This window comes from Protopterus annectens, chromosome 5.part0 (assembly GCF_019279795.1).
Source record: "Protopterus annectens isolate FY-2018-M chromosome 5.part0, PAN1.0, whole genome shotgun sequence".
NCBI classification, from domain to species: Eukaryota; Metazoa; Chordata; order Ceratodontiformes; family Protopteridae; genus Protopterus; species Protopterus annectens.
In genome coordinates, this window is record NC_056735.1 from 1,171,558,493 (window position 1) to 1,171,574,374 (window position 15,882).

Here is a 15,882-nt window from a genome sequence, read left to right on the forward strand (position 1 = left end):
TTTGTCCATTGAGTCTTTATTGTTAAACAAAAACTGATGTTCCCACTGGGCCATCATTAAATTAGCGAATGAGGCCCCACAAGGTGAGCCCATGGCCCATGTTTTTAGAATTATTGATCAGATATCGCCTCACAGTAAGACGTTGTCCTGTTCGATTCTCAGCTAGAGCGTCTTCTCTGTGCAGACATGCGTGAATTGGCGTACCTTCATTGAAGGTTGTGCGTCAGGGCCAGCAAACTCGGCATGTAAAAATCTACTGCCAATCATTAGCGGACCGGAGTTCTGCTGGTGGGACCCCTAACCGGGAAAAGCCGAAAGACACAACAACAACATTGTCCCCAACTTAAGAGGAGGTCCGTTCCAATTACTGTTGGAACAACTGGAATTGCTTTGGCAACTGAGACTCAATGCCAGTAGGGCACCAGGACTCAACAAAGTCATCTCACTAACTTGTGTATTTTAAAACTAAAAAGTTTGAGTAGATGCCTTGCTGTTTGGCCCTGATATAAAAACTGGTGGTTTAACGTAGAATATTATTCGCACCTTGGAAGAGTAAAAGCTAAATGGATTTTTCAACCTCTGGCCTGAAGTAACCGTGCACATTTTTTGTAGTTAATGGAGTATTTTAACAACACTTTGTATGAACAACACATGTAGGTGTCTAGAGACAGTATAAAACAATTTTAACAAGTTTAAGTGTTAATTTTAAGCAAACTTTTAACCAATATTTAATATTATATTTGGTAACAAATTCTATGGTAAAATTTTTTGCTTTGTGGGTGGGATGGTGGAGTTGCTTGCTTAATACTTTTTTGTAGCTTTTTAAGTTGGAAAATGCTGAACTTGGCTGTTTTAACATTACCTAATTACTGCCTTTTAACTGTTTCTATGGAGATGTGTTTCTATTGGTTAATTAGTTCAATAGGAAGGTACAGGGTGAACACTTAATGCCGCAAACTTTTTGCATTCTTTGTCTGAAGTTTGGCAATATATCCAGACAAAAAGTGCTTTACATTACTGTTTGGTTTTTATTGGTTTTGCATTAAAGAGTTTCTTGTTTTTGGTCCTAAAGTGTTCGGTACCTCTGTTTCCACCAGTGTCTTTTACCTAGTTCTTAGGGGTGTGTTGTCAATATGACAGTTATCAGGGGTGGATGACTTCCCGAAGGGTACTATTATACATTTCTTGGCATTTAGTTTTAGTCCAGGGCTCTGACACCAGTTGTTTGTCTTTGTCAGCCCTTCCTGGAGAAAATGAAGATAAAATGTTTGTCGGTGTGTGAATCAATTACAGTTCATAATTTGAAATCTTCTGCAAATTTAGTCAGCCAGAGACATTATTAATTTAGGTTTTAGTTGGAATGTCTCACTCAAAAGGCATCTGTTGACATGGAAGCCCTGGAAGAAAGGCAAGTACATATCCATACATAAACAATCATCATAAAAGTACCACATCAGTCGGTATAGCTCATTTCACTTTAGAGCACCCTAATGAAATACTAATTACTTTTCACAAACCTTGTTGAACAGGCAGTTGAAATCCACATGTACACATTCTCCAGTTAGAGAATCAAACAGGATGTTTTCACCATGACGATCACCAAGTCCCAGAATGTAACCCACCATTGACATCACTGCAACCGAGCGACAGTAGGCTGACCTGCTACTATACCTGGAAATGACAAACAAAGCAAAAACAATAACAACAGTCTGGGACACATTTATTTATTTATTTTTTTTAATAAACAAAACTCTGACTAGAGTGATAATTTATAATGATTTTTTTTTTACCAAAATAGTCAAACAATAACTGCATTTTTCCAAGTACCAACATAAATATTTGTACTCACCTTATCATATCCAGTTTTCAGGAAGCTTTCTGCACTGAGCAGCTGTAGTGACTTCTGTTCATGCATTCTCAGCCCAGAAAAATCCTTAAATTTCTCCAGCTCTCATGTTTGGGAGCATCTATATGTGCCTTAACTGAGCATACCATGATGTCATATGCTAATTAAAGGGTGCGTCCAGCCCAGTCGCTGAGTTCCCAGTTTGAACTTCATGTGCTGAGCAAGCACAATGTGAAAGACAGCAAAAACTCACAAAAAATAAAACTATTGGTTTCCTTACTAGGGCCCTGTGACCATTTGCTATGGTTCTAACTGCATAATCACACATGCTCAATTCTATACTTGCTCATAGGTCACCTTGCTGTAACGCAAGCACTGTGGGACTGCTGTCTGTGTGAGGCAACTGTGCACTGTATTAGTGCTTATCTCCTTTCTCAACTGCTGTGAGATCATGTAATTGTCATGTACAAGTAACTGAGTGCAGTGGCAAATCCCCATTTGGGGTACAGGGGAGGCTGTCCCCTGTAAAAAAAAACACTTTTCTGGAGGAGGGTAGGTGATGGTCAGGTTACAAAATGACTGTATTGCTATTAATGGGAAAGCTAAAATTATATAGTTTTCACAGCCAAATATTCATGAACAGTACACATGAATAGAAAGGTTTTCCAAATATGACAGGGCAGCTGGAAGATAATAAGCACCCAATGCAAAATGCGTCACCACAGATCAACTGAGTATGTCTGTTATATCTAATGTCAGAGGCTTTCTGCAATGGGCAAATGCAACTGATGAGAAAATCCCAAGCAGTAAAAAAATAAGCATCTGTGGAAGGCCAGAGACGGATGAAGGCAAAGGCTCAGAGGCAGACTCTTTAATCATTACTGTGCTAAAGGAAGACCAACTCCAGGAAGTACAGCCAATGAAGTAGAAGAAATCTAAAGTTTCATATGGTTTTGAAGCAAACACTGCAAGAAACCACACCCCTTGTGGACTGGCTTTTGATGGCAATATTTGGGCAGTCTTCCATGAGATGGCAAAAGGCAATGCAATTAGCAAGCAACTTGAAAAGAATTTGCTTATTCACTGCAAGTTCCTCCTTACCCCAAAGCAAAAGGGACACATATCTGGTTTGCCTTTTTGAATTCGTATACCCCCTTTAGGTATGGTCTCCTTTGGCAGTGCATGTTCAGGGCATCAAAGGGTTTTTCTCTTCTAGATTCCATCCCAAATAAAAAACACATGTGATGAACAGACTGCCTTAAAGACTTTTCTGACAACACTTTTGGATGAAAATGTTGTTAGTCCTAATTGACAGCCTGTCATTTTGAGAAGCCTAATAGAGTTCCAAACAAATAAGGACTGTAGCATCACCATACTGTAGACTGTGGTAATGGGCACTAAGAACACACATGACATGCAGTGTCACTGAACCAGCCAGTCTGAATGAAGGACAGGCAACTTAATCAATCAAAAAGTTCAAGTCCCAGGAGGAAAAGTATTCTTCAAAGGCAGATGAAAATGCAGAGCCCCTTTAGAAAGGTGCTGAACCAGGCAGTACTGTGCCACAGCTCTGAATCCACATGGCTGAGATGGGAAGAGATGACAGAAAGATGCATCCTGACCAAGGAGTAACTGAGATATGAGTTTTACAGGGTTCTGAAATAAGTGAGCATCACCTGTACACTAACTGATTCAGGTGGCATAGGAAGGCTACCTGTCTGAAAAGAAAACTTCTTCAATGCAAAGTATAACTGATACTGGAAATCTTTGTGATGGTCTAAGTCACCTCTACTACTCCCATCCAGACTTCCAATGGAAGTAGAAGAACTAACACATTCTCTCTTGGGGTAGGTCTGTAGCCACTCCAGCCACAGAAGGATTCACTGATAAGTCAGATAGTTTCTTCTACTGTTAGAGACTTCATAAACTGAAGTCACACAGTTCTATGCAACTAAGGGTGAGTGCTAGTCTTTCTTTGTATTTTGCAATAAGACACAGAATCAGAGGAATGGTGAAAAGGGCTGCAAATTTATTTTGTGCCATAGGACAGATAGCATATCTACCCACTTACCCTGCTGATTCAAGCAGAACGACTGCATTCTTCCAAGTGGTGAACAGGTCAGTTGCTGGAACAGACCCTACAAAGACAGGATGCTCTTATCCTTGGCTCCAGTAGAAGATTGAAGATGACAATTAGTCCTCCAGCACACTCACCTTTCTTGCAATACGCACAGCTGTCAACTAATACCGCCTTCTACAGTGTACTATCAAACCTGTAACACCTCTTTGCAAAGGAGGTATGACTGCTTGCCACACAGTCTGCTCACTTACCATGCACTGAAGCATAAGGTGCTCTGATTTCAGTTTCTACTTTTGACCTTCTACAACTTTGGGAAACATTGCTGTTAGCTTCAGCTGGTATATATGCAACTCCTCACTTACCCTGAAAAAAGGAAGAAGTACAGATACATTCCTAACCCACTATAAAACACCTGACATCAGTGTTTGAGAAAGATGCAGAAATGAGAGAACCATGTGTACACTAGCAGGAAATAACCGCCACTCTAAAAACTGGTGAAGGGAGTACGACAGTGACAACAGATCTAGGAGAGTGGGAGTACTTTGTAGACAAAGACGCCTTGCCATCCACTGCAAGAATACATCTATAAAGATTATGGCAACCATGAACTCCAAGAAGTGCTGAAGAGTCCAAGTCTGGAGCCAGCACTGCAACCTCAATTAGGCAGGCAACGTTATAATTTCCAAGGCCCTCTCTCTAGATAAAAATTAATGAAAATGAAAGAGTTCAACGCTGCTCCTAAGAAAGCAACCCTCTAAGTCAGGATCATAGAGAATTTTTCCTTTTTATGGAGACCCCTAGAGTCTGCAGCCATGGTATCACTCAAACCAAAGCTACTACCACTGTTACCTTTGAGGAGGCCACCAGGAATTAGTTATCCTTTAGGCAGAATAAAATTAGTTTCCTCTATTGTGATGTCTCTGCCATTACAGCTAGCACTCTGGTAAAACAGTATAGGTACAGGAGAAAGAGGGAGAGAAGGTAGCAATATATTGTACATTAAATGAAATCAACACAGATCAAATTGAAGGACTCTCCTATGCAGACCACAGATGGCTGAAAGGTTTCATTATACCCAATGACACAATAAAGCTGCGGTGCTGCAGAACAGAAATGACCCTCCTGGAGAATCAACTTGTAAATCAAAGGCAGTAGGCTGTGCTTGTTAAAGTCTGTGATCTCCAGAATGGGACAGAAACCTACCTTCCCCTCTGTACTCAGGGAAAAAAGGTGAGAATAAAATCTACTACCTCCGTCTAGAGGAGGAAAGAGTCTCTTACTGATACTTTTTGAGAGTTGCCTGCCTTCTTCCCAGAATTCTGATGAGGATGCCTGTTTGCACCTCTGCCTATTTCTTTAGCTTTTTGTTACTCTTTTTTGTGTGACCATTGAGCTGATCTATACACTTCAATCTGCTTTTATTTCTCATTTTCTGTAACTCCTCTTCCACCCCCTTTGCAATTGATCTTTCAAGAGATCAGTCTTTGTTCTTGTGCCTTCCCTCTTCCTTGACTACTACTTCTACATAATTGTTAACTGGAACTGGAATATTCATGTAGAAAGAATGTGTGTCTAATTAATTTAGCTGAATTATTTAGAATTATTTTACTTGCAGGTTACACTGTAGTGATGAGATTTAATTTCAAATCTTAAAATGTATCTCAGTATGATTTGTTGTATGAAGTACATTTATTTTTGATCTTCCTGAAAAAAAAATTCTTGTTTTTGGTGTATGCTGAAATTTTCTTCCCAAGCCCTATAATGAAAATGAGTCTTGCACATTTGAAATTTCCTAGTAAAAAAAAACAAAAAACAAGCAGCACTCTAGCTGGGGTGGGACTAAAAGTTTAAGGAACATGGTTTGTGTAGTCAATGCTCTTTTAACTGACTCTTGATTCCTCACGTTTGTGACCCCAAGAGTTCAAAACAACTATCCTAAGCGAAGTAGAGCCAAGCTCCCATAACCCATGCTTAAAAAATACAACCTACTCAAGGTTTCACAACTTTTTGGTAAAAAGTCTTTTAAGTTGTTGAATGGAATGGGATTGTTTGTTAAGACCTGATGAAAACAAACCGTTTTAAGATGAGGTCACCTATAAGCATATCAATTACTCAGGGCATCAAGGTATGGGTTTTCCAGAAAGGAAAAAAGCTTACACAGGTTCTTATTTAGGGTACTTGTGAATGTAAATGCTATTCCGTCACAGTCACTCTCTGAGGACACTTCTCTGGTGAAGCTAAGGAAGGCAGAACTCACCTGATGCCTTTGGGCTGCTATCAACAGAGAATAACTGAATAAAATAACAAGAAAAAGCCAGGGGGCATCAGAAAAAAATGTTCAACAATGGTCAGAGCAGGCTTTATCCTCTGGAGGTCTTAAACTGGATGCACAAAATTGTAATCACTGAGGATAGTCGGGTGGTAGGGACCAGGTTAACTCTCTGGTCATGGGTAGGTGGTCTATCCTTTTCCCATGGAAGCACTGTTCCATTCCCCTGGCATCTCCTTCAAGCTCTGCTACTGCTGTGTCCTGAGGGGAAACATGCCTCCACATGCCAAAATTCCTCTAACTTCTAGTGCAAGTGGACTTGGCAGGCTTGGACTCCTCTGGGTGTAACACCCAATGTGTCCATTAGCTGTCATAATTGTGGAGAGATAGAGCTGTCTCCCTCTACCCAAGATGGCTGAACTGTCAGTGGCCAGTCACTTCCATTCTCCTCACCCAGTTCCTACAGGCACTTGACTTCTTACTGAACTCAGGTAGCTAGTAGCTTAGTCAGGGTCTTATCTCTCTATGCCACAGAACTGGCTTTTCCTTCTTCTTTTGATACAACACAACAGACTGCCTGGATGACAAAAAGAATGGAGGCTTGGAAGGAACTGTCAATACAAGGCTTTCAGGGTCATGGATACTACTCATAATTCCAAATGTCTGATAATGTGAAATTTCCAGCATTCAAGGCATGACAACAGGGATCTGCCACCAGGAAAGTATCTGTAAGCACATGGTGACTCTGAAGACACTGACATCTCATAGTCCTCTGGATTTGTGGTAAGATTTGCCAAAGTTCTATAGCCTGGTGGCAAGATCCATGAGGACATGATGGCTTTACAACCACTGACACTTTCCTGTCTACATAAACACCAAAAAACACAGTTATGTGAACACTGTTAAGATAAAGGCCACCATAAGGATCAAGAGATGCAAAAAGTTCTGATTCTGCACCTTTGCAACATTACTCAGGTTGGCAAGATATGACTTCCAGTATTCTGTCTGTCAGCACTAATAACAGACACTAAACTATGCCAAAATATACCTCAAGACAGTCCTGTAGGTTGGGATCAGAGACAACTTCTCCCACTTTATGGAGACCCTCCCATAGGCTCTGTAACTGCAAGAGGCCTTAAACTATAGTTAGCACCATGAAGTCCCTTAATGTAGCCACAACTCATACTAAAACTGAAGCCCACCCAGTTTGTGTCAATGGAATCTCCTGTGCAGACTCCAGATATCCATGTGTCAAGTGGAACCAATCATGTCCCATAACACATCCAAGTGAGAATTTATATTCACCATTCAGATTTACATATTGGAAATATTTGCTGATAGTGCTAATGTTCACAATGGGACAAAAACATCCTGTCCTTTTGAAATAAAAACGGGAAAGATGGTCCCTCTGATTTTTTTGTAAGGAAGGAATGAGTTCTACAGCCACTCTGCAGAGCCTAGTATCTGTGTGTTCCAAAGATAATGAAAAAATGGCCTGCTCCCCAACTGATGTTTCATGGGAATAGCAAATAGCTCTAAGATGTTGCCCATCAGTGACCATGTTAGATCCAACCAATCCATGATGACGTCTCCCCAAGTTGTGGCAAATCTGACTCTATGCTTCCTATGGGCAGTCCTACAGAGCAGTCACAAATGAAACGGTGGGTGGAGATGGGGAAGCAAGACTGAAAAATGTTTGGGCCTCAACCACAGCTTACAAGCAGGGGAGTTTTTTGTAGAAAAATGGGGTGGCCTAGAAAAACAAGAAGTTGCCGAGGGGAGGGGTGCATCAGAGAGATTCTCTACAGTGTTTAGCACCTATTTCCTTTTCTGTAGGTGATTGTTTACATCCTGTAAAACACGAAAGGTTATTACTAGTGGAAAAGACTTCCAAAAATGCCTGCGTAAGCTCATTCTTGAAGAGGCAACACGCCAGACACACCACCTCATCAATGAGTCTGCTGCAATGATTCCAGCATGACTACAGAGTTGCACCTGGTTATGTGGAATTACTCATGAAGGTCTTTTCTACAGCCCCCATTAAAGCCAGACTCAGGGAGCACTATTATTTATGTTGAGCTGATGTAGACCTCGGGCTTTTCTCTGTCTTTTTGTTAGTGGCCAGGATGAAAATTCTGGGCCATGGGGCAACACTTTTATTGTACTTCTTTCACAAATAAAGAAAGTGGCTGTAAGGATCCTGGCAAATCGTCCAATGATTGTAGCTTCACTGAAGGTTTATACACTTCTGGAATCAAAGGTAATCAGGTTTACAAACTGCTCTTCAATAAGTCAATTCTAGATTACTCTACGTTCTGCTTAATGAACAGAAAGTCTGATAATTTAGTAAATATTAATTTTGCATATTAAGGACAAGGGAGGAAACTGCAAAACATGGAATGTTATTTGCAGTCTAACTAATGGAGGATTTCAACAACTACGCATTAGATGACTTATAATTTTTTGATAAACTACTGCAACTGTGGCTATTTTTCTGCATACCAAATTTTTGCAACTGCAGGGTTTTAACTATGAGAAACTAAGGAACCTTGAGTGCATTACAGATAGTGTGGATGGGGTAACAGGCTAATAGGGCGATAGTTCCTGGGATCAGTAGTGGCTCCCCCTTTGTGGAGTGGGATAACTGTTGTTGTGCGCCATTCAGTGGGCACAAAGCCTGAAGTGAGGCTATGATTGAACATGGTGCTTAGGTGGGGAGTCAGTTTGTTCCGAAGTTTGTGTAAAAAGCAGCCTGGGATGTTGTCTAGTCCCATGGATGCTGTGTTTTTGGCTTTAGAGAGTGCAGCTTTTACCTATGTAGTTGTGATTACGGGGACTCTGCATTCTTCCTGTATAGATATGGACCCTTTAGGGTGTGAGAGGGTGGTAAAGTTAGCATTGAACCTATCTGCCAAGATGCTGGCAATATCAGTTGGTTCTGTAATTTTCATGCCGTTGTTCTGTAACTGAGCAGATCTGGGTGTTGCCACTGAGATTCTTGACATAGCTATAGAATGCTTTGTGGTTGTCCTTAGAATCAGTGGCGATTTTATTTTCATAGCTAGCTTTGGAGGATCTCAGATTCTTACTGAGGCTGACAAGGGAGCTCTACCACTCATGGGATTTTACTCTCTTTTGCAACGGTTTCTTCCTTCTGTTGTACAGTTTATTTATGGCAGGCGACCACCAGATTGGCTTCCTTTTTTTGAAGGATAGCTTCTTGGTTCTGTATGGAATAGCACGATCCAGGCACTCATGCAAATGCTTATAGAGTGCATTTGTGTAGGATTCAGCAGTCGTAACTGTACTGTCCATCTGCATGGGTGTCGAAGTTCGCCACTTCTGTCTTAAGAAGCATGAAGTTGGCTTTGGAGAAATTTTTTACTATGGTTTCCTTAATGGGGGGTGGGGGCGGGATGTGGATATCTAGGGTGATTAGCTTATGGTCGGATCTGACCAACGAGGAGTTGACTTTGGGTGTGGAACACTGGTCACTCATGTTGGTAATGACTAGGTCTAGGTTATTGTTGCCCTTGGTGGGTGTGTGGATAAGTTGATCCAGGGCACTGGAATTAATGAATTCCACAAAGCGTTGAGCAAAGGAGGTGGTACATGAGTAGTTTTCCCAGTTAATGGTGGGGTAGTTGAAATCGACCATTGTTAGGGTGTTTGGTTGAACCCTAATATTTTCCAGTATATCAAGAAAAGAGGAGTGGGAATCCTGGGGCATGATGGGGGATCTGTAGCAAGCTACAATTTGGATTGCAGTTTTGCCCAGAGTTAGTTGCACTTGGATAACCTCGGATGCATTATGCTGAGCAACTAGCCTGGAGGTGTGGATATCCTTCCCTATCAGAACTGCAAAAAGTCACACAGGAAGCATTTTCTTCTATTGAAACTTGGTTATCGGATGCCCAACTAATACTCAACCCAAACAAAACAAAATTACTAGTCTTCCAACTCACCAAACTTACCCTAGACAGCTCTCACTTTAACATCACAGCAAAAGGCACCACCACCATCCATCCTACCAAATTACTAGGAGTAGAAATAGACAGTAAACTGAACTTTGACATTCACATTTCCATGACCATTAAAAAGTGCACAAAAAACTAGGAACATTATATAGAAATCAGCAACTACTTACCAAAGCAGCTAAAATTTCGGTAGCAAATTCTCATCTTATCTCTACCCTACTTTACGTCTCTTCGATATTTACTAACCTTAGACAATGCGATCTAAATAAGCTCAAAACCTGCTACAACAAAATCGCCAAATTCGCCACAGGGGCTTCTTACCGTACTCACCACTGTCTCTCACTAGCAGAACTAGGCTGGCTACAGCTCCCCCACCTCCTTCAATGGTACCAACTCGCACTCGCCCACAAACTAATAAACCAACCACTAAAAGTCCCATCACTCCAGAATCTACTCCAACCCTACATAACCACGAGACCACTAACCAGCCACAAAAACCTCCTACAGGTCACAAGAGCCATTAACTCTGCTGGAGAAGCATTATTTTCCTGCACTATAGCCAAACTCTGGAACTCCCTCCCATCCTCAATTACCTCTGTAACTTCTTGCACCCACTTTAAATCCTTACTAAAATCACACTTCAAAACTTGCCAGATATGCCCTTGCAACCCCCCCTCTAATACTATCCACTCCCCCCACCCACTACCTCTCTCAGCCCCCTGTCAACAACCTACTCTTAGCAAGCTTGGCTGCTCATGTTCCCAGCTACCTACCACATAATACTAACTTCTAGTAGCAACAACTGCTAATGGCTGTTATGTACCTCAAAAACAGATTGTATCAGTTGTTCACTGATGAATCTCAACTACATTTGTTACCATGTTTAGTATATGTCACCATATTTTAAAATTGTACTATGTTCTACAGCTGTTTTATATCTGTTTTCTTCTTGTCTTGCGTCCTTAACTGGACTAATGTCTATATTTAAATGCTATGTTTTTTAACTGTATAATGCAAATAATACTTAATGTGGAGCTTTTCTCCCCGGGCCTCCGCTGAAAACGGACCTGTGTCCAGTCGGACTCTCCCGGTCAACAAATGTAAATAAATAAATAAACCAAGAAAAATCCAAAACTTAAGAAAAAAAACACAGAAAGAAGGAAAATGTTTCCTTGATGCTGTCATGAAAATCCCACTCACTTATTCAGATATTATGGGCAAACATATATATATATATATATATATATATATATATATATAATATATTAGGCAAAACAACGTACCCAACACACTAGTCATAGGTGACTGTATAGTCTATAGCACACTGATGTCACACTCACCAGGCTAAACAAGGAGAAGGTTACTGTCAGCTGCCTGTCGGGTGCCAGGATCCGCCACATAACCCACGCACTCAGGTCACTCCACAACAAGTACAAATATGACTCTGTCATTGTCCATGTTGGTGTGAATGACCTGAGACGTACCTCCCTGGACTACATGAAAAGAGACATGGAAGAGCTCTCTGATCTTGTAGCCCAGGGAGGTATGACCCTAGCCCTGAGTAGCATTCTGCCATCGCCCAGAATTATACCACAGTACAAGGACAAAATGATTGACTTCAACAGTTGGCTAAGCTTCTGGTGTCATTCTAAGGGGATCCAGTATCTGTCTGCCTGGGACGACATGGTCGACAGATCACGATGCTTTGCCAGAGATGGCCTGCACCTGTCGCGCATGTGATTCCGGATACTGGCTAAGGCTCTTGCCGCCCCTATAGTGCCTTTTTTAGACAAGGTTCAAATGACAAATTCACCACCGTAACAGGAACAGGCAAGCTAAAACTGAGGGTAATGCTACTCAATGCTAGAAGTCTAAATCTCAAAATACACTCACTCAAGGCATTCCATAAAACGGAGAACATCAAAATCTGTGCAGTGACTGAGACCTGGTTCAAGGCTCCAAAGAGCACCCCTGTACTACCAGGCTATAACTCATACCACACGTTTTGGCCACGTAACTCTGCAGATGATGGTTGAGTCATCTGCATATTGTATGAGTGTGCCATGTGTTGTGGCTGAGGCTAGATTATTGGTGAAAATAGAGAAGAGTAGGGGTCCCAGTATGGACCCTTGGGGAACTCCTATGGAGACTGGTAGTTGGGGGGATACGTTGTCTTGCCAAACAACTGCTTGTTGGCGGTCAGATAAGTAACTCTGAAACCAGTTGATGACTGGTTGAGAGAAGGATAGGTTATTGAGAAGAGAGATGAGTTGTTTGTGTGGGACCATGTCGGAAGCTTTAGAGAGGTCCAGGAAGGTAGCTGAGGAGAGATAACCTGCATTTTTATTTTGTAGGATAGTGTTAGAGAAAGAGAATAAGGTGGTGGTGGTGCTATGGTTAGGTCGGAAACCGTGTTGTGTGTTGGAGAGGAGGTTGTTAGCAAGGAGGTGATCTGAGACTTGAGAATGAATGCATCTCTCTAGTATTTTGGAGAGTGGCGAGAGAATAGCTATGGGGCGGTAATTGGTTAGATCTGTGGAGGGGCCTCCTTTGTGTAGGGGAATTATGTGTGAGACTTTCCATAGTGTAGGAACATAGCTTTTTGACAGAGATCTGTTAATCAAGAGTGATACTGGGTAGGCTAGAGCATCAGCTGCAAGTTGAATGTATTCACCTGGGAGGTTGTCTGCTGCTAATCTGGTGATTTTAAGTTTAGTTAGTAGTAGTAGTTTTATTTTGGAGGTAGGAACAGGAGAGAAAGAGACGCTAGTTGGGAGATTGTTAGTTCTAGTTGATGGTATGGGTTTATGGGGGGGAGTTGTGTTGTCTAGCTAGTGATAGTATGGTTTGTGTGAAGTGATTGTTGAAAGAGGTAGCAATATTTTCGAAGGAGTGAGTTAAGTTAGGAGTGGGTGTACTTACTTTACCTGGGTGGAGGATGGAGTTTATTGAGGACCAGAATTGTTTGGGGTTATGTTGGGAGGAGGTAAGGGCAGACTGGTAGTATTGGATTTTGTCCTGTTTTATAAGCTTTTTGGTTCTATTGCGTAGTTCTAGGAATTTTTGCCTAGTAGAGAGGGTTTTGGTTTTGCACCAGTTGTCCCATGCTTTATCCCTGTTTTTCATTTCAGACTTTGTGTTTTTTTTGTAGCCATGGGGATTGCTGGGCTCTAGTTTGGGAACGTCTTATGGGGGCATGGTAATTAAGGATGCTTAGGAATGTTTTATTAAAGTAGTCAATTGCGTCATCTAGTTTGAGGTATTTTAGAGGTTGCCAGTTACAGTCTTTTAGGGATGAGCTGAATGAGAGAGGGTTGAAGTTAGTTTTTTTGCGTATTTGACGGTAGATGATGGGTTTTGCTTTATAAAGGTGTTTTCTTAATAAGGTTGGGGAGTGATCACTGAGGCTGTTAGATAAGCAGCCTGCTATATATGACTGGGGGCTCTTATTGACTAGTATTCAATCAAGGGTAGTGTGTTTGTTGGAGTTATTTATCCTAGTAGGTGACTGGACTAGTTGGGTGAAGCCATGAAGATTTACATGATGGGTTGGGTGGTTGCTAGAGCAGGACTGCCAGTCAGTGTTGATATTCTTAGTATATTTTATTTTTTTATTTATTTTCCATTTGTTTACTAGGTTAGTCCGACTGGACACAAGGTTATCGTTTTCAGCAGAGGCTCTGGGAGAAAAGCTCCAGATACATAGTAAAAAAATAATAAAAAATAAATTATACAAACACAGCGATTTTGTACAAAGAGTATAGAAAATATAAAAGGAGTAAAATCAGAGTTTTACAATTGATGCAGCACACAGTGGTTAAAAAATTGAGAAACAATTAAACAAGATATTATACAACAAATATACAATTACTTGAACATAAATTCAAAAAGAAGTTTCCATAGAAAAACAGGGTCATAAACTAGAAATCATAACTATATTGATATGATTTATATTGCATTTACCTTGTTTTAATGATGGTTGTTGTGTCTTTCGGCTTTTCCCGATTAGGGGTCACCACAGTAATGATTGGCAGTAGATTTTTACATGCCGAGTTGCCGGCCCTGACGCACAACTGATGGTATATGTGTATTATTGTATATGTCATATGTGCACAAATATTTGTATTAATCTATGTATTTACAGTATATTGACAAAGTAATTGGTCACATCAGAGGCTTGGGAGGTCATTGTTAAGAAACTGAGAACTGTTGTAAAGCTTGGCAGAAATACCATAAGTTCAGGTTATACTATAAGAGAATAACTATGTAAAGATAACCATGTCAGCAGCCAGAATGCATTACAAACTGAATATTTTACTGTGCTCATTAAGAAATGGATAGATTGGCCCAAACTCTGGACTGATGTGTGTGCTTTATTTTTTTTTTATTCCTGGAGAAATGCTATACAGAAGTAAAGAGACATATAAGGGAACAGTTTTAGTGGCACACCAGGCTGTGATTTTTTTGATGTCTACTGTCATGCAAAGCTGACGAAATAGTTGAATCTACTCAAGCTGGAAATGTGAGACTGTACCCACTGAAGGAGGGGAGAGGGGAGGAGTAACTTGGCCAGGAATTGAAACTTACAAAACTGTTCCTTGTGAAAAGTCTTTTTTATCTCAGTAATTTGTGGACACTTTTGCAAATTTCTTTCAGAGAATGTATAGTACATCAATAGGAACAGCATTTGTAAAACTAAGCACATACCAGTCAATGACACATGAGCTGCAGACTCTCAAACTTGGCATTTTTTTTCAGGTGGTCCATTCTAAGTGAATGGAAGTCTAGTCTGACAACAAATGGTAGGGCTATTTGTTCTCACAGTCTGTGCATCGAGACAGATTTAGCTTTCCAAAGGAATCACAATGTCTGTCCCCATGAAGGCATACAAGAGTAAAAAAAAATAAAATTAAGAATGAGTACTTATTTTGCTGCAGGCAGCTTTAGGAGGTGCAGTAAATCATGGCAAGATAAAAATTATATGTTTTTTCATTGTTTGCCCGTAGTGGTCCTTTAAACTGTCAGTGCTCTGCTGCTATTGAAAACACATGTGGCGTTCATACAGGAATGGAAATAAATATTTATGTGCTATTTAACAAATTCAGAGTGTATTTCACATACAGAGAATAGTGCCCAAGAGTTAAAAAAAAAAAACACTAGCCACTTTAGTGGCACAGAATAATAAAGCCCTAACTATGGCCCAGCCGACGTGGGTTTGATTAGTGGTTCAGATAACTGCCAGAGTGGCAGGGAAGGATGAGCATGCTTGTCCCAGGGGAAGGTGCTTATTTGTGACACTCCCTAAGAGGAAACATAGTCTCAAAGATGGGAGCTTCCCTTGGATGTAATCATAGTGTGTGTCTGGGGGGGCTAGGATATATAAATTAAAACATCGTATTGAAGCACAGATGCTGATTCCACTACAATGATTAAATTCCATGACTGGCCCCAGCAACACCAGAGTAAGTCGGGGGGGCAGCTGATAGACCTGGCATGGACATATGGCAATGGGGTATGGGACCAAATAAAATTAGAGTTAAAAGAAACTGAAGGAACTAAACATTGCAGCAGGACATTCTACACCTACAGATGAATAAAAGGGAAAGAGAAGAGACTCCTAAACATGATTGTATATCCAACTTGTAGTGAGACACAAACATGCATGTACTCACCTAAGTAACCACAGCACAAATATTGTTAATAGAAACTC

The 15,882-nt window shown here is 40.8% G+C and overlaps 1 protein-coding gene across 1 annotated transcript in view; it reads right to left on the reverse strand.

Annotated features, from left to right (window-relative positions):
* The window catches only part of ATR (ATR serine/threonine kinase), a 1,835,177-nt gene that overhangs the window by 127,748 nt on the left and 1,691,547 nt on the right, over positions 1-15,882 (reverse strand). The window contains exon 44 of the mRNA XM_044071973.1: positions 1,518-1,671. Coding sequence (XP_043927908.1) covers positions 1,518-1,671 — 154 coding nt within the window. The remainder of the gene's footprint in view (positions 1-1,517; positions 1,672-15,882) is intronic.